This window comes from Phalacrocorax carbo, chromosome 1 (assembly GCF_963921805.1).
Source record: "Phalacrocorax carbo chromosome 1, bPhaCar2.1, whole genome shotgun sequence".
Lineage (NCBI taxonomy): Eukaryota > Metazoa > Chordata > Aves > Suliformes > Phalacrocoracidae > Phalacrocorax > Phalacrocorax carbo.
In genome coordinates this window covers 188,342,175-188,365,748 of record NC_087513.1, presented here as the reverse complement: position 1 = coordinate 188,365,748, position 23,574 = coordinate 188,342,175, and the positions used below count along the sequence as shown (strand labels likewise).

General features: G+C 43.1%; 1 protein-coding gene across 1 annotated transcript in view; it reads right to left on the bottom strand.

Annotated features, from left to right (window-relative positions):
• FAM124A (family with sequence similarity 124 member A) overlaps positions 1-13,946 on the bottom strand; it is a 45,911-nt gene extending 31,965 nt beyond the window's left edge. Inside the window, exons 1-2 of the mRNA XM_064440913.1 lie at positions 13,798-13,946; positions 2,306-2,337 (exon numbers count right to left, since the gene is read on the bottom strand). Coding sequence (XP_064296983.1) covers positions 2,306-2,337; positions 13,798-13,856 — 91 coding nt within the window. The 5' untranslated portion in view covers positions 13,857-13,946. The remainder of the gene's footprint in view (positions 1-2,305; positions 2,338-13,797) is intronic.
• Positions 13,947-23,574: the final 9,628 nt, after the last annotated feature.

Genomic DNA, 23,574 nt, shown 5'->3' with positions numbered 1-23,574 from the left:
TGCTAAATCTTTCTTATCCTTTTCTTGGCATGTTTGAGGAAAACCATTGTCCAGTGGAGTTCATCGAGAAATTTAGAAGATTATTCATTTATTAAACAGTGAAATAGGAGCCTCATTGGTACCACCGAATAAGACCCCTGTAAAATCAAATTAGCCTGTAATCCTTCCGGTTTACATGAGCTCCACTTCATTAGACCAGGAGCTTCAGATGAAGCAGCTGTAGCTAATGGAGATTGTTTGCTTTTTAATTTACAACAGCTTACTTTGTATTATGTTAGCATCATTGATTAGACTGCTTTCTGTATTATGAATGATACCCCTTGCTGAGTCTTTTCTCCAAAGAAATTAAAATGGCCAAATTGCCTTTTTTTTCCTAATATCTCTTCCCCAATAATCTTTCTGTCAAACGTATTATGCACACCCTGACTGCCAGCCTCCGATACGAAAGCATTTCTATTTTACTGAAGTTCTTTTACGTAGCTGTTTCTGTTACTCTTGCACTGTCTGACCAAACTGACCACGCAAGCCCCACAAAATGCAAAGTTAGATACTGCTACTTGTGAAGCTGTATCAACATAATTTGCCTTGGAAGCAGAAAAGAGAAAGAAAGAGACTGTCCTGTCTCCTGAACTTTTGTGGTTTTGCTGAAATTATGCTACTTGTACTTGTACTGACAAATTACTGGTATTGAAATACAACTGTAATCCCCACATATTCTGGACGGCATGGCCAGCAAGTCAGTGAGGTGACCACAGTTAACGTAACACACTGTAGCTGCCACACAACCAAAAATTACCCTTACGAACAGCTCATTTAATAAAACCAAAGATTACAAATTTAATTTGTTACCTTTATTTGTAAATCATGCAGCAGTGATGCAAGGTTGGTAAGGAATCAAAACCAAATTTTTAGATGAGAAATACTTTACTTACACCTTGTCTTCTGAACTTATCTGCCAAATAAGCACTTCTACTAAGCAAATAATTATAAGTCATCACCCAAAAAGTGGAGGAAGCTGGCAGCGTATTCCCCAAGCCATCACCCAAAATTGTGAGCTGAGGAGGTGGTGGGGCACACATCTTTGTAACCAGTCAAATCCAATATGCTGTTACTATCACAGAAAAGTTGATTGCCTGGATTTTGCTCCAATCATTTCAAGAATCACATCTGACAGCGGGGAAACCAGAAATCTATTTAAACAACAGAATTTAGGAAAAAGCTGCACTGACTTCTCTCTTTCTCAGATACACACACACACACAGAGTGAGCAGATGGAAGAAAGACAGCAAATGCCCTGCTAGTCACATCAGCTCAGAAGCCAGACATTACGAACACCGTCTGATCCAGCTCTTGTTGAAATCAATAAAAGCCCTCCACTGAAGGCCATGGGAGTTGGAAAATAACCCTCTCCACACTTCAGCCAGAATGTGTGAATGAGAAAAAACTGACAGCTTTCTTCCCCTCTGATTTTCATTGTGCTTAAAGATCCAGATTATAAAACACAATTAGTCATCTGTGAATTTTTGATCTGCTTGCTTGGCATAAATAAAGCTCATGTCTTCGTGTGAATCAGGGAGACAGGCATCACCTTGCACTTTGGCAAGAGAGATACTAGTAGCTGTGCATGAATAGGCATTACTGCATTTCAAAGTGCTGTGGATACAGTATGTCCTACAACTAAGAGAATGGTTGGAGTGGGTACATAAAGAACTGAAAAAATGCTCCTTGTTTTTTTTTAAAAAAAAAAGCCATTTTGCACTGATGAAAAAGAAAGAAAAAATAATCCAGATAGCAGGATTCATCTTTTATCAGTTGGATAACCTGAAATTCAACTGGCAAGCATAAACACCTAGAAAGACTGTGACTCTTACTAGAGCATCTATCATCTTTGAAATCAAAGAAATGCTTCACAGAATTTGCTCTCAAGTGTTTCATTGGCATCAGCTTAAAATAAGCATTTAGTTATTCCTGTATCCCCCAGCTCTAGCGACGTTCATCACTGCAAACTAATTTGGCTGGAGGACCCATTCACACTGGCCACGCTGTGTCTACAGATTTTGTTCTCATTTTGCCTTGCATTCTTGTGAGCTCCAATATTTATGACTTTACACATGGTCATAAACATCCAATCAGTTTAATCTTCTACACTGTTTCTAGACATAGATCCAAGAAGAGAAGGAACAGGGGCTTTACTGTGTCAATGTGAACTCCATCATAATACTAGGTTGATGTTAATAGATATTAGCAACCAGAAAAAATTAAAAATGAGAATCAATTTCAAAAAAAATCTTGAAGTTATACTCACTGCTGGTAGAGGACATACGGCTGTACTCAGACCTGCAAGACAAAGATTTTAGTTAGACAATATCAAATATAAAGAAGAAAAATGAAAAATGTACCAAACCTAACTCACATTGTGTATTAAAATAGTTTAATGACCATTTAGCATTATTTTTGTGCTAGGATAATAACTGGAACAGGTTTTGAACATGGCCTCTGAAAAACTGGCAGCTTTGATGAATTTTGAAAACACCTATGTAGAGTGAATAAAGCAACCAGGCTTTTATCTAGGGGCTATTCACACTGCCTAACTTGAGGCATAAAAATTAAAGCTCAGAAGGCTCTCTATAAGGAAAAAACAGGCTGCTTCAGACACAGGTTAGGAGCAGAAGTCTACCAGATTTTGACTCTGCTCATCATCTTTCTCACCTTATATCCTCTAAATGGTTTTTTGTTTTTTGGTTTTTTTTAAGAGAATACCATTCAAATAGCAGAATTTTTGTTGTTTTTTGGTCACAACTGGCAGGGAAGACATAAAATGAGTACCATAATATAAAAATTTAGATGACAAAGCTTTTTGCTTTAGGAAACCCGTTTCCACTTCAAGACATCTCTCAGTAAAACCACAGGCCCACTGGTTCTACTTCAGTGCATACTGGATTACCCCTGAGAAAGTCAGAAGTTACGTATTTTGAGCAACCATGCAATTAATTATGCAGCTGGGTATAACCCCAAACTCCTGAAAACCCTATTCTGCACTGATTAAAACTCATAAACATGCCCATTTACATCCTAAAGATTCAGAAATACTACGGTAAAACAAGTATGCCAACACTGAATATACTTCTTGTGAAAAAAAAAAAAAGTTCATTTCCACTTCTGAGGCCCTACCTATGACTTCTGTGTGCTTGGTTTTGGAGTTCAGTCACACGGCCTCCACTCCCTTATTCTCTGGATCCCCAAAAGAGACCCCACTTGCCAGAACTTGCTGCCACAATTAACGTCTCGTATGTATGCCCTGCAGTGCCCCTGAACATAACAGGCAAACTGTTCGGGGAGTCATAACAGCGTTCTTGGATCCAAACCTAAATGCTTGGTTTATATAAATAATTGCAACAAGTTTGCAATATTGCTTTAAATTAAAAAAACATGTGAGCCTTGACTCCTAAGATATTTGTCTGGAAAAAGATACCATCTAAGCATATTCTCAGGATACCTTCATACTCTAGGCTCTCAAGCATCCAAGGGAATAAAGGCCATCAACCCCATGTGACTATAGTGGCTGCTTTTGCTTTTAATACGGACATATTCCTGCAGAAGAAGCAAAGCAATTAATGTCATCCCCATATTTCACAGCTCCACGCTTAGCACTCAGTATCCTGCAGATCAAATGCTAAGACTTCTGGTTTAGGTGACAAAGACCATGAGGAACTACCCCCAACTCTTCTTGCTAATCTTGCTGGACTGGGGAAAGATGACACAATTGGAATTTTTCGTAATATTGATGAAAATAAATCCACCAATAGCATCAAGTACCATGAGGTTACTGAAGTTTTTGAAGGAGGTCTGTGCAATGCTGGGGAGGAGAGTTGCTGATGGGGGCTTGCAGGTCTCTCTTGCTCTCTCCCCTTTACTAACTCCTGCATCCCCAGGCACTTTGATAATGCCAGGGAGCAAGGAAACATATTTATGTCACACATGGCAGAGGCCACAAGATTAGGTCATTAGCAGCCCCTCTCAGTTGCCCCATGTACCTCTCACATAGCACCTCCTCTATGAATAAAATGTTATCCCTCAACCAAGCTTCCCCAGGACCCTTGTGTAGCTGGGAAAGGCAGAGGCAGTAACGACATGAGCAGAGGAGACCTCCTCCTTTCTACTGCTGGGCCATGTACACACCACCAGTCCAGCTCTGGGCAGGAACCAAGTGGAAGCAATCCTAGGGGCTGGCTGAGTAGGGCTGTGCGGGCCATAAGGCTGCATGGTATTTTCAGCACCAAGTCACACTGGTATCATTTGGCGCCATGCATATCTGGAAGAGTGTTAAAACTGTCTAACGTGCCACTCTCCACAAGCCCAGAGGCAAGCAATATACATCCAGCTGCCTCCAAGCATCCTAAGCAAAGCTTCATTTAGTTTGCACTTCTGTTTGAAAACAGCCTGGGGCTGTCCTTCAGAGTATCTGTGTTCAGCAGTTGGCGGCTAATTCAATATGAATCTGCACTGCTTGTATTTCAGACAGAAGCGAGACAACATTTTGCCTTTTGCTTACTGCAAGTAGAAGCAGCTTTCTATTACTTCACACTGTTATTTTATTATCCCGAAGTGCTGCAGGCACATTATAGGACATGGAGAATTAATGAGTCCTAAACCAAGGAAGTGGCAGTCTACGTACAGGCAGGACATGAAAAATGAGACAAGAGGAAAAATAAAAAGATAGGGAGTGAGAAAGGAGGAGACAGCAGTGTGCTTGGAGACTAATTGCACAGACACATTTTAATAGGCTTTAGGATTGTATTGGGGTTTTTTTGTAATTCTAATATGGCTCAAGCTAATATTTAATTCATGTTTGTTGCATAACTGACATATACAGAATTAAAAAAAAAAGGCTAATTAAGCTCAAAGGCTTATGTCAACCTCAGATGCCAAAATGAGAACTCTACCCTCCCTAAGCTCCCTCTATAGTGAAGAAAAAGAGAGGTCTGAAGTGTGTCTCTCCCTAGCTGTTGTCTAGAGATGAAGCCTACAGAAACCACATTCCTAATGTAGGACCCTCAGTACAGACCTAAAACCAAATGGGATGAATAAGAGTCTCTCTGTGTGTTCTCAGGGCCAACCTGAATCACCTTTTGTCTTCCCTCTGACTCCTTTCTTTCTTAGAATTTCTTTGCCTTGAATCTAGTCTTTAAGAACAAAAATAACAGTGTTAGTAAAATCCTTAATATTTTCCAAACATTAGCACAAACCATTCAGATTCATGACGGGCTGGTATGTGGCTTACAAAATAGATATTATTTTTCCTTATAGTCAGCTATTTAGCATACTAAATTCTTATTCTGAAGTTTCTCTAACTCTTTTAAGCTTTTTAGACTAGCGTATGCAATGAACATTCCCTTTGACAAGATCACGCATTAGAAAAAATAAGTACCAAAATACACATCTCCTGAGTCACATAGATGGTGAACATTAAGCCATTTTGTTCCTTCCCATTCTTTCCATCCCTGCTTTAAACATCCCAAGTATTGGCTTCTATCAGTTCCCTTGGAAGAGGATTTTCCCATTAGGATAACTCAAGCATAAAGTACTCATGAGCTTTAATGGTGACAGACTGGGGCCATACTGGGGCTCAGAGGTTCCAGGCCAATTACATGGTCTTGCATCAAGATATTTCCTCTGATAGATATTACATTATAAATAAAAGGAAAGAGACATTAAGGACAGAAACTGAACAAATGGAGGACTGTTCCTTTTACAGGCACATAATGAGGTAAAAAATGATCAAAAAGGGTATTGAAGCAGTGGGAGGTACTGAAAAGGAGGGCTCATCGCTCAGTCAAAAGACACATCAGTCTGCAAAGAATTTGTGCTCAACGGTCAGCCCACCAGAAAAGAAGAGCTGTGAGCATGTCAAGAGACATTAAAATTGGAATGTAGAAGCTTGAGACAAATGTGGGACCTCGATTCCCATTAACGCTGTGGAAGGATCAGGACTGTGCGTTATCAAAAAACGTAAGACCATTGCAAGCACAAATGATCCTGAGCAATCCTCAGATCAGCCTGCACTACTCATTGCTGCTTACTAATACAGAGCCTCATAATTCCCAAGAAAGGGAAATAGCGCACTAAAAACCACTAAGTACCTGCTAGCACAACTTGCAGTTATTGAGTACAGTATATAAAAACACTCTAAACCTGTTTCTTTGGGTAAGAAGCACAACTGTGCGTCATGGTTTTAGCTGGGATAGAGTTAATTTTCTTCACAGCAGCTGGCCTAGTGCTGTGCTTTGGACTTAGTATGAAAACAATGTTGATAACACACCGATGTTTTAGTTGTTGCTGGGTAGCGCTTGTACTAGTCAAGGACATTTCCAGCTTCCCATGCTCTGCCGGGTGCACAAGAAGCCGGGAGGGGAGGGGGCACAGCTAAGAGAGTGGATTCAAACTGGGCAAAGGGATATTCCCCATCATGTGACGTCATGCCCAGTATGTTACCTGGGAGGAGCTGGCCGGGGAGGGCAATCGTGCCTGGGAGACCAACAGCGTCGGTCAGCGGGTGGTAAGCGGTTGTATCACTTGTTTGGATTTTTGTTTTTTACCTCCTCCTGAGGGTTCACCTCTCTCTCTCGTACTATTTTCCTTTTAATTATATTATTATTATTGTTGTTATTACTGTTTTATTTTAATTATTAAACTGTTCTTATCTCAACACACAAGTTTTCTTACTTTGGCCCTTCCCGTTCTCTCCCCCATCCCACAGGGGCAGGGGGAGCGAGCGGCTGCGTGGTATTTAGTTGCTGGCTGGGGCTAAACCACAACACTACGTTACACGGCTGAATCACACAAGCAACGTAGCTACACCAGCATCGCGCTGTACTTGGGTGACTTTGGCATGCTGATCAGCCGTGGCACAGCATCGCGTTAACATAGCTACAGCAGTGACATCTATGCCAATAAACAAATGCGCTCAAGAGAACCATCTGGGACTGAGGCCAACTGTCATGAAACAGTCTGCACCTGTACCATTAAAACCTCTTGCCTCTCAAAACAGACTGGGAAGTGGTCTGCTGGGAACGGTCCCTGGGCCATGGTAACATGGTAAAACAAGTCCCTGGCCCACGGTAAAACACACCCAAGAATCACATGGGAGAGCGCAAGATGGCCCAATCTGAACTGATGCCATCAACCATTTTATGTATTCAACAATATGGACAACTCTGTTATGGTGCTCAGGGACACCCCCACATGATGCTTAATGCACTGGCATGGCTGTAACTTGGGTTTCCGAGCCAGGCAGCATCTCCACAAGGCAGTCTGCTGTGTAAAACACACACACATCTCTCAAGTTATTCTAACACAATACTATACTGTGATATGCCCAAGGTCTCCATTGCCAGGACTCCTTAATCCACCCCAAAAATGAAATCATGGAAAGTTTACTAGCTCTTCTGCTGTCTGCATTCTTTGCTTGCCTAGGACCGACGGAACAGCACCTGCTGGATTCACATTCCCCCTTCCTTTTCCACCTAGCGCTGTTTCAGATTTCAATGTTTCATATTAAGAGCTGTATCTAACAGCTTCTTTGCCCTCCCTTACCCAGAAAGCGCTCCACAGGGCACACGGGAGGATTTTATAGCCATTAAAGCACAATGTGTGAGTCAGAAGATTTAGATTTGTAGCTCTGTCTTGGGTTTCTTCTCACCAAATTCCTGTGGGTCAGCTTACAACCTGCTTCACTAATATCAGTCCAATGCAAATCCATTACCTTCACTGGTCTTCTATTTCTGTAAACAAGAAAACTGTGATGGAGTAACTCAGAACATCTTGTCTTAAAACGCCTTGCCCTGGATTTCTGGTTGAGTGATGAAGTCAGATGATGGATTCCCACCCCTCAGCTGTAACTACCACACTCAGGAGCTCATTACCAACAACAGTGCTTGAGGCCCTATGGGAGAGAAATCATCATCATCATCACCACCATCATCACTGTGTCAGGATGAAGGGTTGTTTGTAATCTTCCAAAAAGCATCTGATGGGGCAGGACCACACTGCGCTTTAGTGAGCACACCTGCCTGTGCACCCACTCACCACTCATTCACAGAGCACTCCCCAGAGGGATGGATCAGGACTCAAGCGGCACGTACCTGCCCGTCCCACGTCACCGTCCCAGGGTCCTGTTGCTCTTAACTAACAACAGAAGAAGCCTAACTTACACCAAACGCATAATCTTTACACAGCTACAGTTAGCTGAGGTGAACCTCCCAGCCTGCTGGGACCTAGCCATCACGGGTGTCAGCAGAATGTGATTTAAAGTCTGTTTCAACCTCGCTTTTGGTGCCTAGCCCCAGTGCCACATGCTAGCAGGTCTGCCTGCCCTGAGGTCCAACCAAACAGCTTCACTGATTAAATCTGGTTAGAAATGGTGCCTCAACCCCAATTTGTGACAAATAGCTCAACTTTGTATTATTTGAATGTCAAATGAGAGACAAGTTGTCTACCTTGGCAGATCTGGAATGATGGATATAGAGGAAGTGAAAGCCTCAAAAAAAAAAAAAAAAAAAGAAACCCAAGGGTAAAAACAGGCCTTAAAATAGGTTTCAGCAGCAGTAATTTCTGTTCCTGAGAGTTTCTCATAGATGGATGAAATATGTGGCAAAAGACTGACATGTCATATTGAAGGACTACCATACAGATGACAGTGTCGTAGATGTTGAATCCCTTTAAGCTAGAAACACATGACACGAAAACAATAAACCATTCAACTATTCATTTGATAATTTAAGCAACCTATTCTGACTGAGGACACACATGAATTACAATTTTTCTTAATACTTTTTCTTTTAAGTGGGGTACATCCTCTTATTTATAGGCTGCCTTGTCTCTCATTAGCAATTGTATTTTCTACTTTAGAGTCTCACACATTTTACAGAACTGCAACAAAGAATTTTTTTTTATCTGCTTAACAGGTAAGTTAATGGAGGCTCAAATAATTCACGATTTGTTCAGGGTCACACATGCAGCTAGTGAAAACCACACAGAAAACCAACAAACAAGTATAGCAGAGTCAAAAAATTAACATAATCTCTGCAAAATTAACTTGAGGGATAGAACCAGAGGAGAAAACGAAAAGGGGGGAACAACCTCCCTGAATATAACTGTAACTAAACAGTAAGGGATTTTGCTAAAAAATGTTAAAAATAGCTGCTGTACAGTACAGTGCCTGACATCTTTTGTTTGTTTTGCAATAGGTTTCTCGTATATATCATTGAACTGTTCCTTGGCAGTTGTCTGCTACCAACGAGACAGTATAATTTTCCTGCTTCCTAAAATTTGTCAAATACTCAGCAATTAACTACTAATGAATACAGTTTGCATCACCAATATTTAGATTTTTAACTTATTATAAAGAACTTATTATACAGAAAAAACCCCTTGTACTTCAGTAATGTCTCCCCACTTTCTCTAAAAAGATAAAGAAATTATTTGAAATATAAATGGAAAAGTTGGAAATTCAAATAATGTAAGTTAAAAGTTATAACTTCTCAAAACTTTAAATGACTTCTAAATGAGGAAGGAAAAAAGCCTAAGGGTTTAGGCAAACTTTGATACTACTACTAAGCCTTCAAGACATGGGCTTTCACAGCTGTCTAAGGGAACAAGTGAAGTTCTGTTGGGAATTGTCACATATATTGAAATCTTCATTAATGCCAGCTACCTCACTGAAGTGTTATGCTCAGTTAAGGCACATACACTTGATAAATAGGAGGGAGCATTCCTACAGAAGTAGTCCTTGAACACCACTAACAGGACCAAATAACAGTTTAGGAGTCAAAAATTTAAGACTTTAGGTCTGAGAAACTACCTGTTTTCCACATTCACTATGCATCACTCGGGATATCAGTCCTGAACACACTGAATTCAGCTGATGCTTTGCCCTTGACACCAGTGGTAGCATCAATCTGTCACATTGCTTCAAAATTACAAGCCTAACAACTTCTAAAATTGTTTTAGTTTGTCATCTTGGAAGTTCCAGCCCCAAAATCTATGCTCTGCTATTCAGAGTAAGGATAGTGAAATAACAGCATTTGCATGGCTTGTAAAACCAAGAAAATTTGAACATGAACATTTCTATGACTCATTTTAGGTAGCTTAGCATTTATTTTTCTAGCTTTTTTATTCTGTACAATTTATCTACAGTTCTTTAAACATACATATTTCTTCTCCCTTTAATTTCTTTCTTCCACTTGTTTTTCCCTCTGTTTGTTTTCTAATTAAAGACCAAAGAAAGATAGTTTTCTTCTTCCTAAAATGTCAGGTTTTATAGTACAAATCCACTACTAAAATTATTACCACAGAAATCTGTCTCTCACATACTTTTGGGCTAAAAGATTTCAGTAGCAGATAAAATAAGGTTTTTATACTAAAAAGCCCAAAAATACATTTCCCGAGAAGACAAAATTTGCACAGGCAAAATCTCTAAGACCAAGAATGGTCAAACTCTTTCAAATCTCATTAATAAATAGCCAATATAAACTAATTGGCTTATATGTTCTACTCCCTTTACTTAAGTACTTGACAACACCATGTCAATCCATTCTTATTGGATTCAGGAACTCAAAATACACTATTTTTCTTCAGCAGCCTCTTTGCCAACCCTATTTACTGAGGCAAATGCAGTAAGAGGAAGGTATTTCCCAGCAGATTAGGAAAATGAAGGCTTCAAGCTGTAACCAATCTTGCCTGTAGCACAGTTTTGCCTGCTCTTGTAGCTGGAAGCTGCAGCAAAACCTTAAGGAACATATGTCCCGTAGAGTACCTGATGCGTTAGATTGGTTAGTTGCTATAAGCAGCTTCAGCGGTACAGGCTCACACATCATTACATATGATCATCAAGATGACAAGGGCTTGCAGCGCCTGGATTTACTACAGTCACTATCCACTATTGTTCCCTGAGTGACAGAAAGGGACCACTTGATGTAATATTGTTACTGAATTACTTTGACAGTTGTGTCTCCTTATAGTTTCAGGGGATGATCGCTGAACTTCAATACAGTTAATTAATTTTTTAACCATTGAATAATTGGAGAAAAAGCAAACCAGCTCAATTTAGCAATAGCTATATGGGACTGAGACAAAGCAAAAAGCAGATCTTGTGGTAAGAGGGAAAAACAAGTGCTGTTAACAGTTGGTTTGGTGAGAAAGCTGAAATATAAACATTGTGAAAGAGACATACGCATCATGTTTATCAGACTAAAATAGCTGCCTAACAGAACTAAAAATAATAATTGAAATGCAGATACCCACTGCTTTTCAAAATAAACTTCAGTGCAAAGCACTGCAGTTATTAATTGCCATATGTCATTGTTCAAATTCCTCAGACAGACTCTTCTGCTAACCTACACCTTCCAGTGTCAAGCCTGGGGACAGGGGTGCTTCATAAAATCATCAGCTTTAGCACCTCATCAACACCAGACACAAGCAGCTGTCATGCTGGTCACTGAGGTCCAAAGGCGAATGTCACCAGCTGGGTCAAATCCTTCCAAGTGCCCCTCCCAAGGAAACTCAGTTTTTTCTATCTATTCCAGATAAATACAGCAACGTAAGAGTGACTTGACCCATCAAGGATTTTTTTAAGCTTTGAACCAGCCATAAATTCACTTTATGTTATTTTGTCTTCCTGTTACCCACATTCCCCAAAGACGAACTAAAACCCTGTTATCCCACTTTCTGGAAAGAGGCCTGGATTTTTTCCTTTAACCTCATGTCACATAAAACATTTTAAAACTCTCCCCATTAGGTGTATCCACAATACGACAACTATTTAAGGTGATGAAAAAAGTCCTTAACTTCCCGACCCACAGAAGATATTAAAAAATTCTTTGAATTCATAGCTAGATATATGAAAAAGATTGCTGTATTCCATTTCCACCTTTTTTTTTTTTTTTTTAAAGTTTGTAATATTGCTACTGCAGTTTTGGTGCCGTGCATCTGACACCACTTTGCAAAAAAGAATTGTCTTCACAGTTTTGCTATGCTCAGTCTCATCCATCAACATGGTGTCCTGATCCAACAGCAGGGGCAATTATTCACCTGCATCAGTCTGGGATTAGGGTACCATCTTTTTACCGGAACTTCAGGGTGTGCTGTTACAGTAGGAAGAAGGAAAAGAGCCAAAGAAAGAACAGGAATGCTGCCTGACCTTGCTGCAAAGGGAAGTATCTGCCTATGTGTACACCCTTGTGCCTGTGCAACAGTAATACTAGAGACCAAAGGAGATAGACCAGACAAGGAGCTGGGAGGAATACACTTGGGAAAGCAAGGAGAGAGGAGAATGAAGACCTAGGAGACAACAGTGTTAACAGGAGTAGGCAAGCTCCTGGAGCCAGAGAAGGAGCAAAGGCTCGCTGTCTTTCCCAACAAGATGACACGGCATCAGTGCGTAAGACAGGTGCTTCCCTCCCTCTCCCACAGAGATGGGCTGAAGGTGGGAGCCGAACGGGGGATCCCACAGATCATCCTTGACGCTCCATGATCTTAGGAGAAGTCATCCAACTAACAAACATAGCATCCCTCTGGCAGCAGGGTCACGAAACCAGAAAAAAAAGTAATTCTCTTTGACTTCTACATGACACTTACAGGCTGGAGAACTACCAGCAAAGTTTACAGCATTCATAGGTCAGTACGATAAGTATCATGACAACAGCAACCCAATTTCAGGGTGCTTACAAGTGTAACCTTTTTTTGTGGCTCTCTGGTGGTCCTTCTAAGGAGTCAGCTCTGTCTGCTGGATGTTGTCCATGTGTCACTGCCACAAGGACAGCACAGGTAGCTGGGTCGGCTTCCAGACTACCCTCAACACAAGTTATCCCGAGATACAGGAATGGTGTGGCACCAAGCCCCAGCCAGTGTGCCTACAAGCCCATAAAGCGTGGTGCTGGGCCCCACTGCTGAGGCAGCACAACGTGCTTTGGAGCCCAAACTTAAAGCCCACGTCCACGATCTCTTAGTATCGTCCTCCCCATGTGCAGAGGGAGGATGATGGGGAACTTTCCCCTACTCAACCGAAGGAGAAGGTAAATTCCCCAGGGCTTTCCAAGCATGGTGATGCCCCGCGGCATCAGCCCTCCCTGTCTCCCAGGAGATCACACAGGACCTCCCAGCCCCGGAGTGGGGAGGAAACGAGCCGCGGCGCTGAGCGGGTTGCTGCCGGGGTGCAGCCCCGTCCGTCGGAGGGAGGCTCAGCCCAGGGCACCCAACCGCGACCCCAGCCCCGTCCGTCGGAGGGAGGCTCAGCCCAGGGCACCCAACCGCGACCCCAGCCCCGTCCGTCGGAGGGAGGCTCAGCCCGGGGCACCCAACCGCGACCCCAGCCCCGTCCGTCCGAGGGAGGCTCAGCCCAGGGCACCCAACCGCGACCCCAGCCCCGTCCGTCGGAGGGAGGCTCAGCCCGGGGCACCCAACCGCGACCCCAGCCCCGTCCGTCCGAGGGAGGCTCAGCCCAGGGCACCCAACCGCGACCCCAGCCCCGTCCGTCGGAGGGAGGCTCAGCCCAGGGCACCCAACCGCGACCCCAGCCCCGTCCGTCCGAGGGAGGCTCAGCCCAGGGCACCCAACCGCGACCCCAGCCCCGCCGCTGCCGGGACGCGATCGGCGGCGGCGGCCGCGGGCAACAAGTGCCGCGGCCGGCCGGCCGGTCGCTGCGGCCCGGAGTGCGTGGGGAGCTCCCCGGCGCTTCGCCGCCACGGCCCGGCCTGGGGTGGGGAGAAGGTAAGAGCCCCCCGCCCAGTCCCCGCCACTCACCCGCCCGTTTCGGCTCCCGAGTCCACGCAGTCGTCCTCGCCGCTGGGCTGCTTCTCCATGGCGGCGGCAGCCGGGCTCCACGCCCGCCCTCCCGCGGGGGAGCGGCGGCTGCCGCGACCTGCCTCTGCCGCCGCCCCTCCGCCGTGTGGGAGCGGCCGCGGCACGGCCAGGCCCGCCCCGGCACGGCCCGGTCCGCCTGCCCGGGGCGCGGAGCCGCTCCTCCGGCCCCGGCCTCCCCCTCCCCGACCGTGGCGGGCACCGAGCCCCCCTGCCCTGCCCTGCCCTCCCCTCCCGCCGCGGGGCAGCCGGGTCGGGGGGGAAGGAGAGGGCCCGCCTCGCCCGGTTCCCTGAGAGAACCCCCGTCCCGCAGAGGAAACCTTTCCCCCACGCTTGTCGACAGGCCACCATGTCTGGGCGGCCGTACTTTAGAAACAGGACCTTCATTTTGATTTTCCAGTTGGAAGAAGGGCTGAGAGGTGCTGCACCCCGTATCCGTAAAGGGAGCCTGTTGGATGGACATCCTCACTACCCATGACTTTTTGGAGTATCCGCTGTTACAGCCTTTTTATCTGAAGTCTTTTGCTGTGCTGAGCTTTCTCCAGTCACCCTTAGTGCTGCCTGCCACTTGCTCATTGCATCGAATATAATGTGAAATCACACACAGAAGTGTGCAGGGGATGGTTTTCCAGCCCCATGAGAACTTCTGTGGTGATGACAAAAAATGATGTGATGCAAAAGGAGCATTTTGAATACTGCCAGTGAAGAAATGCTGATGTAGGAAAGCCTACCAGTAGCGGGGCAGTCATATTCAATGCTATGAGAGTGCAGTGAAGAGCTGCGTTTTGTATTTGGAGGTGAACACCTCTCTGTTTCCTTGTCACTTACACAAATACAAATATTCACCCACACAGGTGTGAAGCATTCTCTCTCAGACAAAAAATTAGTCTTTCCTTAATCCACTTGGTCATTCAGGCTGTAGCAGGTGACAAGAAAAGGGGACAGAACCGATTTGTTTGCTTGTGTCTCCAAGCTGGGAGACCAGCAGTTGTGTCTTGTTCTGGATCAGGTTCAAGCACAGAACTCGGAGGTGGTGTTCTGTGTTTCCCTCAATCAAGATATTGTGGGACAATTAAAAAAAAAATCTATCCCAGACTGTGAAACCTCTTCCATTAATGTTTTGTGGAAAGTGTCAGGTTTGATGGATTGAAATGTTCTCTTCAAAATTCTACAACTATCAAATTAGTATCAGCTGCAGGAAATGGCTATTTGCAGAAAGTGATCAGAAGTAAAAAAAAAAGTTTTTTAAAAAGAAATGTTTTCTTCTACTTTTTATTATTTGTGCCATACAAGACAGAAGAAAAATAGTGAGAATCTCAATATTTGAGACATAAAATGGACCAGAATGTAAAATTATACTGCATGAAACAATCTTACATTGGCATAAGAAGTGCTAAACGGGTTTAGTTGCCACCAGTACTTTTTTAGCTATGTCTACATTGTATGGCATTGACGTCCTTCATTTCAAGACACATTCATGCTTGCAGGTGGTACAATAAGCCACGTATAGGTATAGAGTAGCACAAATTAATAGTAACATATAATATTGTTTAACAGGCTCACGTTGGGTGTAGTTCATGCCACTGTTGTCTCTAACAGTGTATGGCCCTGGTTCTCTAAAATAACCTGGATGTGGGTAGGTCACTTGTAAAATCAAAGGAAAGGAGAACACCTTGGGAAGAGGTCTCACAGTGTTAGCATATTGTAGGAACAACGAGCGGGCACCAAAACCAGAAATGCTTATGAAACTGGTAAATTCCCACTGCTCTGACATGGAGAGATGCTGGGCTCGTGTGCATTCCTGTGGCCTATTGGCATCGCAGGAGGTCAGTCCACTGTGTGTCTCCCGTGATCTTTAGAAGAAATTTCAGCCTCTACTGTTCATCAAGATTTAGAAAACAATCATTGTATAGGAAAGTTGGTATTTAATCTGTTTTGAATATCTGGCTAGGTTTGCATGCACGTCATTCTGAAAGCACTGTAAGTGACTTTTTCAGTTTATGCAGAGGATTTCCCATAAACATTACCATAAATATAAAGCTTTAGGTACGGAATAAGCCCCTTTAATTACAATCTCTTTTCTGTCTTTCCCCCAGCAAGTTGCTAAAAGCTAATTTGGACAAAATGCTGTAAAAAGTGCCTGCATAGAACAGTCCTGTACAGGCACCTATGTAGTGGTTCAGAATGTACAGGAACAAACGCTTCTATCCTTCACGACTGGTAAACAGCCATCTAAAACAATTTACTCACAAAATTAAATGCATATGATTCCTTTTAGGACTGGGAGCAAAATGCTGACCCTGGCTATGAAAGTAACCGTGGTGTGAGCTGGTCCTCAGCCTACTCATATTCGAATGACATTATTCAGGTAAGAGGCACTAACGTGTTTTCGGAGATAATGTGGTGTTAAGAGATTCGTCCAAGGCCAGAGAGAGGCAAAACTGAGACATTAATTCAGTATATCTTGATTCCCAGCTTGAGCCTCAGTTTTGGGAATGGGTAAATATTTATTCTTCATCAACTGCAATGGCAGTGGAGGACCCTGAGCCCCCCAAAGGAGGTATAGGTAGTCTCTGTTACTAGAACTGGACAGACCTGCTGCCTGTCTGATTCTTAGTCTACATGCATGCATTTATTTAGTTAGTGTGACTGTGCTTAAGAGCAGGTCACTTCCATTTGCTCCTAAGTGTGATTTCAAAGTGAAATAAATTGACTCTAGCCACTGTTGAACTGATTTAAGATGTAACCAAACCTCCTTAAATATTTAGAAATAGGTTTAGTTAAATTGATACATTTCTCCATGTAAAATTTTAGGTGGTCAGCTAATAGATCTTTTCCATCTCTGACTTTTATTATTCTAGTTAGTTATGTTTAAGCACTGGCATATGAGAGGATCTGGAATAGATTTTATGCTGCATTTAAGATTAATTCATTCCATCTGTCCCAGGGAGGGAAAAAAGAAACATTTGAAGGAAATATATAATTAAGATAGTAAGTAAAGCTACCACAAACTCTAGGCTCTCTTATTTATATATTTGCTTCATTTAACTCTGTTTTATTCTGGTCTTTCACATAATTATGGTGAAAAAGAGACTTCTCTGCATTGAATTCCAAGCATTTCAGAGATTTTAATGAATGAGGTGTTAAGTCCTAGCCCTTACTTAGATTTTCTCTGTTACCTGCGCTTCACATTAGCTTCTCCATAGGGTTTGTTGAAAAGAGAAGTTTTAATTACTTTTTTATACTTACGAGGCTGTGATACTGGTTTAACTGTGAAGGTGTAGTGAAAATATTCCTACATTAAATTTTCCCAAATTTCAAGCCTTTCATCAAATAGCATTTAATAGCAGTGGTCACAAAGACTGTCAGACACAAAAGTATCAGGAGACATCTCCAAAGAAGACAAACAAGTAAACCACTCTGTTGTCAAAACCAAACTAACATAGAGGATGTTAAATTAATGCTAGTTCTGCAGAAAGTTCTCTTGCTTCTAGTTGCCTTTAGTCCTATCTAAAATAGGACTTAAGGTACTTAAAACAGGATGTAAAGTGAATTTTTATGACTGTTCAAATCTGTTAGCCTGGTAAGTCCTACACAGTGGCTAATTAGGAGGTATCCACCTTCCAAAGGAAACTCTAAGTGTGTCTGGAGCTGTATGTCCAGATTGTACAAGGTTGGCCATCTTGGCTCGTATCAGCAAGGTTAAGCAACACCTAAGTGCAGCCTCCAGCTTCTGTAACCTCTGTCCTCACAGAAGGAAGTGCAGGCAGCAGAACCTCCTCCTCATCCCTCACACAATCATCTTAGTAACGGAGGACATGGTGCAGAAGAGTGATAGCTGCAACCTCGCACTGAAGAAAGGTGGAGTGGAAAGCTGAAAGATGAACCGCATCAGATCATATGTGTGCTAAAACAGAAGAGGAAGCAAAAGCATCAATTTCCCTGATGAATCCACACCTGGATTCAAATTTCAATCTCTCTTCTGCTCCTTGAGTTCTGCCTGCTGGGCTATCATCTTTCCTGCACCAGCTGTGAGGGTAGAGTATAAGCAGAGCAGTGTGAGCCTGGCTCTCCAGCCAAAAGAGGAGTGAGTGAAAAGAAGTGGCTGTTTTGATCATTGTCCCATGTGAATGTCCTACTGATTCGGGTATCACTTACGGAGTATTTCTAGCCTCTCCCCTATATTTCTTTCTATACAGTGGCAGAGCTTCACTGTAGGGTAGGGAGAGGGGAAGAAAATGTGTCCCTTTTCATGTAACTGAAATTCTGGAGGTAAGGTTACACTGCTGGGGAAAAAAGTACTCAATTCAGTTCTTATGCAGCATTTTGAATCTCTCCATTTTTCTGTGCAATTCCAAAAGGAAAGGGAACAGATGCCACTGCAGTTCCGTCTGGAATTATACTATAAATTAAAGAGCCCTTCTAGCTTTTGAAAGACAGAACACGGCCCCAGCTTAGCAGAGGATTCAGGACTCTAAACAAAGAAAAGACAAAGCGCTGAAGGATGGGATATTTAATTCCCAACTAAAACTTTTTAAAATGGACTATAATCATGCTGTCTCTATCCTCTGCTACCTGACTCTGGAGGCAGAATCTAACCCCTAATAAGGGGTTCTGGATTCCATTCCTGGCACTTTCCATCCCACTCTAGGTGTTGCAGTGATGAACTTCTCAGTTTACAAGATCTGGCATTTATAGGAAAGGTTTTCTTCTTTAGTGGTCCCAGAGGAAATTAGCGCTCTGCAGGTCAAGGCTTTGTTAACATTCACTACTGGACTTAAGACACTGGGCTGTGGATTAAAAATTGAGACAACTGCAGTTTTGGAGGGAGGAGGGGAGTTGCAGCTTGGCATATGGTTCCGTCTTCATGCTAGGTCAGCCTTAAAGACTGACTTTCAGACTGGTAAATGTTGCCAAAATATTTGTGGCAGTTTCTCACATAGACTGTTGGGTTGTTGGGTTTTTTTAAGGGTTATGATGAGGTCAGTTTCATTTGTGGTAGGTCTCAAGGCAGACACCCAACCTCCTAAAATTCTACAATTTTGAGGTAAAATACAACTATGCAATAAAAAGCTGTTTCTTCAAAGCACTGAGGCAAGGGTTTTCAGTGGAGTTTTAGGGAGTTTGGTTCCCAGGTCCCACTCTTTTAAGTTTCATTTGAAAACCCTAGCATGCACACTCCTACCAAAGTTCATGGTACAGTGCAGTAAATATGTATTTTATAAGCAAATTGCTCTTTTTTACTTGAATTCTAGTATATTAAATTTTTTATTGAAAACTTCTAGCACTCAGTAACAACTGCTATAAAAACTTGAGTAGTTGGAGTCCCTTTCTGTATCATCCTGAAGCCCAGAACTCAATGGGAGTACAAGGGGGAGCAGAGCTGCACGCCATCTCTGTGCAACCACCTAGTTGGAGGCTTGACTAAGCTGGACTATAGAAAGCCCTTCTCAGGAGACGTGAAGTCAAGGTGATTCTGTGTCATGGTCTTGAAGGAATTCCTGTTGCTTTCACATTGCAAATGATCCCATTTAGCCAGATCTTTTACGTGGATGTAATCAGTAGGTTTGCTGCATGTAGGTGCCAGGATTAGCACCCAGGCTTGAACTTCAGGGCAGTGGCTCTGTGCAAACAATAATGAGTCAGTCCCCAGGCTCTGCGAGTGGACTGATCAGTACCAACATCCCAGATAAGATAGAAGAGGTGAGCCTTTGCTCCAAATCTTGACCCAAACGTCACTGGTATGAGGGAACCTAGAAGAGCTTAGCACCAGTTTGGACATCCCTGAATGTGTAAAGCCTGGTGTGGACTACATGCCACAGTTATGTGAAATGATGTGGAGGTCATGCAGGTGAATTCCCCTTCTTCTGGTCACCAGCTGCTGGTGCTACACTGCACCTCTCCTTTGGTGCCCTACAAGAGAGAGCACACCAGCACAGTCCAAACAAGGCAATCTGGGACTCCAGTGGTACTGGAGAGGTGCTTTCAAGAACTTAATGACTGGGTGTAGACCTACAAATTTGCACTATTTCCAGGTACTCTTAGCCCACTTGGCTAGAGGCTACTCTGATCTGTGCTGGCTGATGGATGGAGAATGTATTTGTCTTCTGTGGACTTGTTGAGTTGGGGAGGCCTGAGCCAGAGTGGGTGTTAGGTGACACTCAAGTGTTTGCTTGGTTTCTCCCTTGATGGAAGTGTTAAGAGTGTATTGGCACACATCCATTAAAGCACAGTGGAAATGTTTTAGTTGTCATTTTAGGAGTGCTAGCAAGTGTCATGTGGTGCCAGGTGTGTGAAGTTTCTCAGAAAAGCAGACAATGGACTTGGTGTCACTTTTATAAGGTCAGTGAGACAGTTTTGGCTTCTGGTGAACATCCTGAGCCCTCCACATATACTCAGTGAATGATCATCATATTCACAAAAGCACTCCTATGATGGTAACCATGGCAACTCCTATCAGATGAAGTTTGTAATGAAATAGTGTGCTTTACAAGGCAGAGGAAACATTTATTTTCAAGGACCAATGCTGTACCCACTGGTGTTCAAAGAGGAAGGATTAAACCCCTATGGCAGCAGCAGTAAACATTATAGCAGCTTTTACATGTAGACTTCTGAAGGGGAAAATGATCTTCAGGTTTTTTCCTTTGCAGCTGGTCGTGACAGTAAAACATTTTACTCTGGAAAGCAGCTACATTTAAAACACTGTTGGATCTCCAAGGGAGATTTTATTTCTTAATTGTTCTACCACATTTTTAAAAATCCAGTTTTGAATTACCTGTGATATAAATTTTTAATCATAAGATTGACAGTCAGATAGTCCTAATAGGTTTAAATGTTTTTGCTAAAACTCTTCATCCTGTAGTTATGAGTTTTAGCAACTAATTTATCAAGTGGACAGCAGGAATGCCTGTTTTACGCATAATCTAAGCCATGGTATACATAGAGAAGTAGATCACAGAAATAAAACTGAAATATTTTTTGCTAGAAGATATTTGATTCTGCTTCCACTTCTGATACCAGTAAACAAGAGTAGATTTGTTTGGTTTAGAGGGAGATGTTGAAGTCCCATTTGCTCTGGCTGGTGTAGGAGCTACTGGGTCCAGTGGCTTTGTACAGCTTTCCTTTCCCCTCCTGCATTAGCCTGAGGCTATAACTACTCCTTTTACTGATACGGTGAGAGAAGAAGTGTTAAAATATCCCTTCTCTCATGTCGGGAGCAACCTTGTATACATCGTGTCTCTACCTGTGCTGAGAATATTAGGAGACAATGATTGCCAGTGAATTGTGAGTCAAGAGCGTTTTGGTTCAGAGGCGTCATCGATGATCAGCATGGAGAGAAGCAGGTGCGAGAGAGAAATGGTACTTGATATAAATGTGCACTTCTATTAAAAACTGGCAAGGAATGAAAGCAGAGTCTTGTATAGGAACCATAGAAAGAACATCACCGGGACTTAAAAGGAGAAACACTCTGCCTTAACATATGGGCCAGGCAGTTCTTTAATGTCCTCCCACAGCAGGCAAATCGCTGAAAGAATGTAAACCATCCCAGTTTTCTGCTTGATCCATTTGTACCAGGGTGGCCTTTTCTGAGAGCTTATGGATCAAATTAAAGGTCTCGACTAAACCTGCAAACTGCATCATCCAATGACCTGCAGAACCAGGGTGTCTCATGCTTTTCCTAGCAGCAGAGCTCCTCAGCAGCTAATACTCAGCTGAAGTGAGGCTGCAAATTCTGCCCTTCTCTCCTGTCCCTGACCATGCATGTCCACCTCCTCATCTCCACACTACCTGGAGAATTTGGAGGAGCTGATTGGACTGAACACCAGCCCGATGAAAGAAGTGGTTTATCTTCAGCCAAATTAGTTCCTGGAGACACTCACCTTCTGCTTGCACAAATGCCAGCAGCAAGAAAACAGAGAGGGGCAGAACAGCATGGCTGGCAGTGCGTGGCTCCTCCAGGGCAGAGGACAGGACCACAGCAGCCCGGATTCAATTTAACTTCAGCTGCTGTTCTCAAACTGCACTGAAAGAGTTGCACAACTATAACTGGACTATATAAAACTATGAAGGGCAGAAACTTGGCCCCAAAATGCATTAGCCAGAAAGGATTATTAGGAAAAAAATTTGGATTATATTTTGGTGGTCTGCAAGTTTTAACTGAAAATTATGTAACTTCTTTTGGCTTGCATGAATCAACGTTATGAAAATATCTTTGATGTTCAAGAAGCTCAGACATGTAATAGCTGCTCTAGCATTTTGTGAGAAGTTCATAAAATGGCTTAAGACCATTAGTATCTGTTGATGCGAACTCGTTCTGTAGCTTGGGAGTCATCTGCTTATCTCTGGAGTTTATTGCCATCCATCTACCGTAGTGTTTTGGATGGCTGCCCATCACTGGAGCGTGTGAGTGCCTTCCCTTTGAACAGCAGTGCCTTCTGGAATCCCTGGCTACTCTGAAATCTTCTTTCTTTAGAGGCTGTAAGATTGGTCGTACGAGGTCATATCCAAGATCCATATAGCCCAGCAGTGGCTCTCATTCAGTGGCCAAAAGGAGATGTTTAAGAATAGCATAAGGACAGGGCAAACTGCTAATGATACTTCCCTAATTTATCTCAAGATGTGACTTTGATACTTAAGAAGGCCAGGGATCATAAGAATGTACAAAGTGGATCAGAGCATAGGTGCTCTTAGCCCACCTCTGTCTGGCTGCGGTTTGACTATGAGAACATGTGTCTGATTTTGTGAATGCTACACATTCTAGTAGCATTCTAGTAGTGATGAGGAAAAAAGTTTTAACGAAACAGGAAAGCTGTCTTGGCAGCAGTTACACTCTGATTTCATTCCTCCTAATCTAATCTAACAGTGATTGTCCTCAGCTCTGATATGCCTCGGTCAGAGTTTTGTGATGTAGCAAAAGCTTCTTGGTGAATCTGCCAAGACCTCCACACTAGTGGCTGGCAGTGCTGCTGCCTGGAGCTGACCTCTTGTGATTTATGGGTATCACCCTGTACACAGCTGGGTGGTTATAGCCTCTCTGAATATGTTGGTTTGATTTGATGGGGGAAAAGGTTTGTCTGGAAGAATAAAGGTAACAACATCAATCACCACAAAGAGATATCAAAAGACAATGTCCAGCTATCAAAGTTACTAATTGCACCTCAGCTCTGAGCTATTTGTTGTACAAACCGAAGCCCAGCTGCCCCCAAGTGTGAAGAAACACAGCTGGATTTAAACATTCTGCCTTTGAGGAAGAAGAAGGTCCTGTTCATGACAGTAAGGTTGAAATGTATCTTCTCTCCGTCACACTGCAGGATGTGGCCTGGCTCTGCACAGCCCCTGCCTAGTCCCACTGGCCCTCTGCCTTGTTTGTGGGCAGTGGGCACAACTCTCCCCTCATGTTGTGGCAGAGGGGAGGAGGGGGTCTAAACTCTCATTTCCCTCCTCCACATTAATTTTACTCCTTCCCATAAAATTCCATGTGGCCATTCTGCTGGGTGTACAGGGGCTGTGTGACTCGGGGCAGGAGGGTTGTGCTGCAGTAGAAAGCCCCATACCCCAGGAGAATGCAGGAGCAAGCAAGCTGTCTTTAAACTTTAAAAACCCACCGACTCTCGAAGATGAAAGGAAAAGGCCTAACTGCTGTTGTACCTGCTGTTACACCTACTATAACAGATCTCTTGGGAAAAGAGTCACTACCATGGTTTAACAGGTAAAATCTTT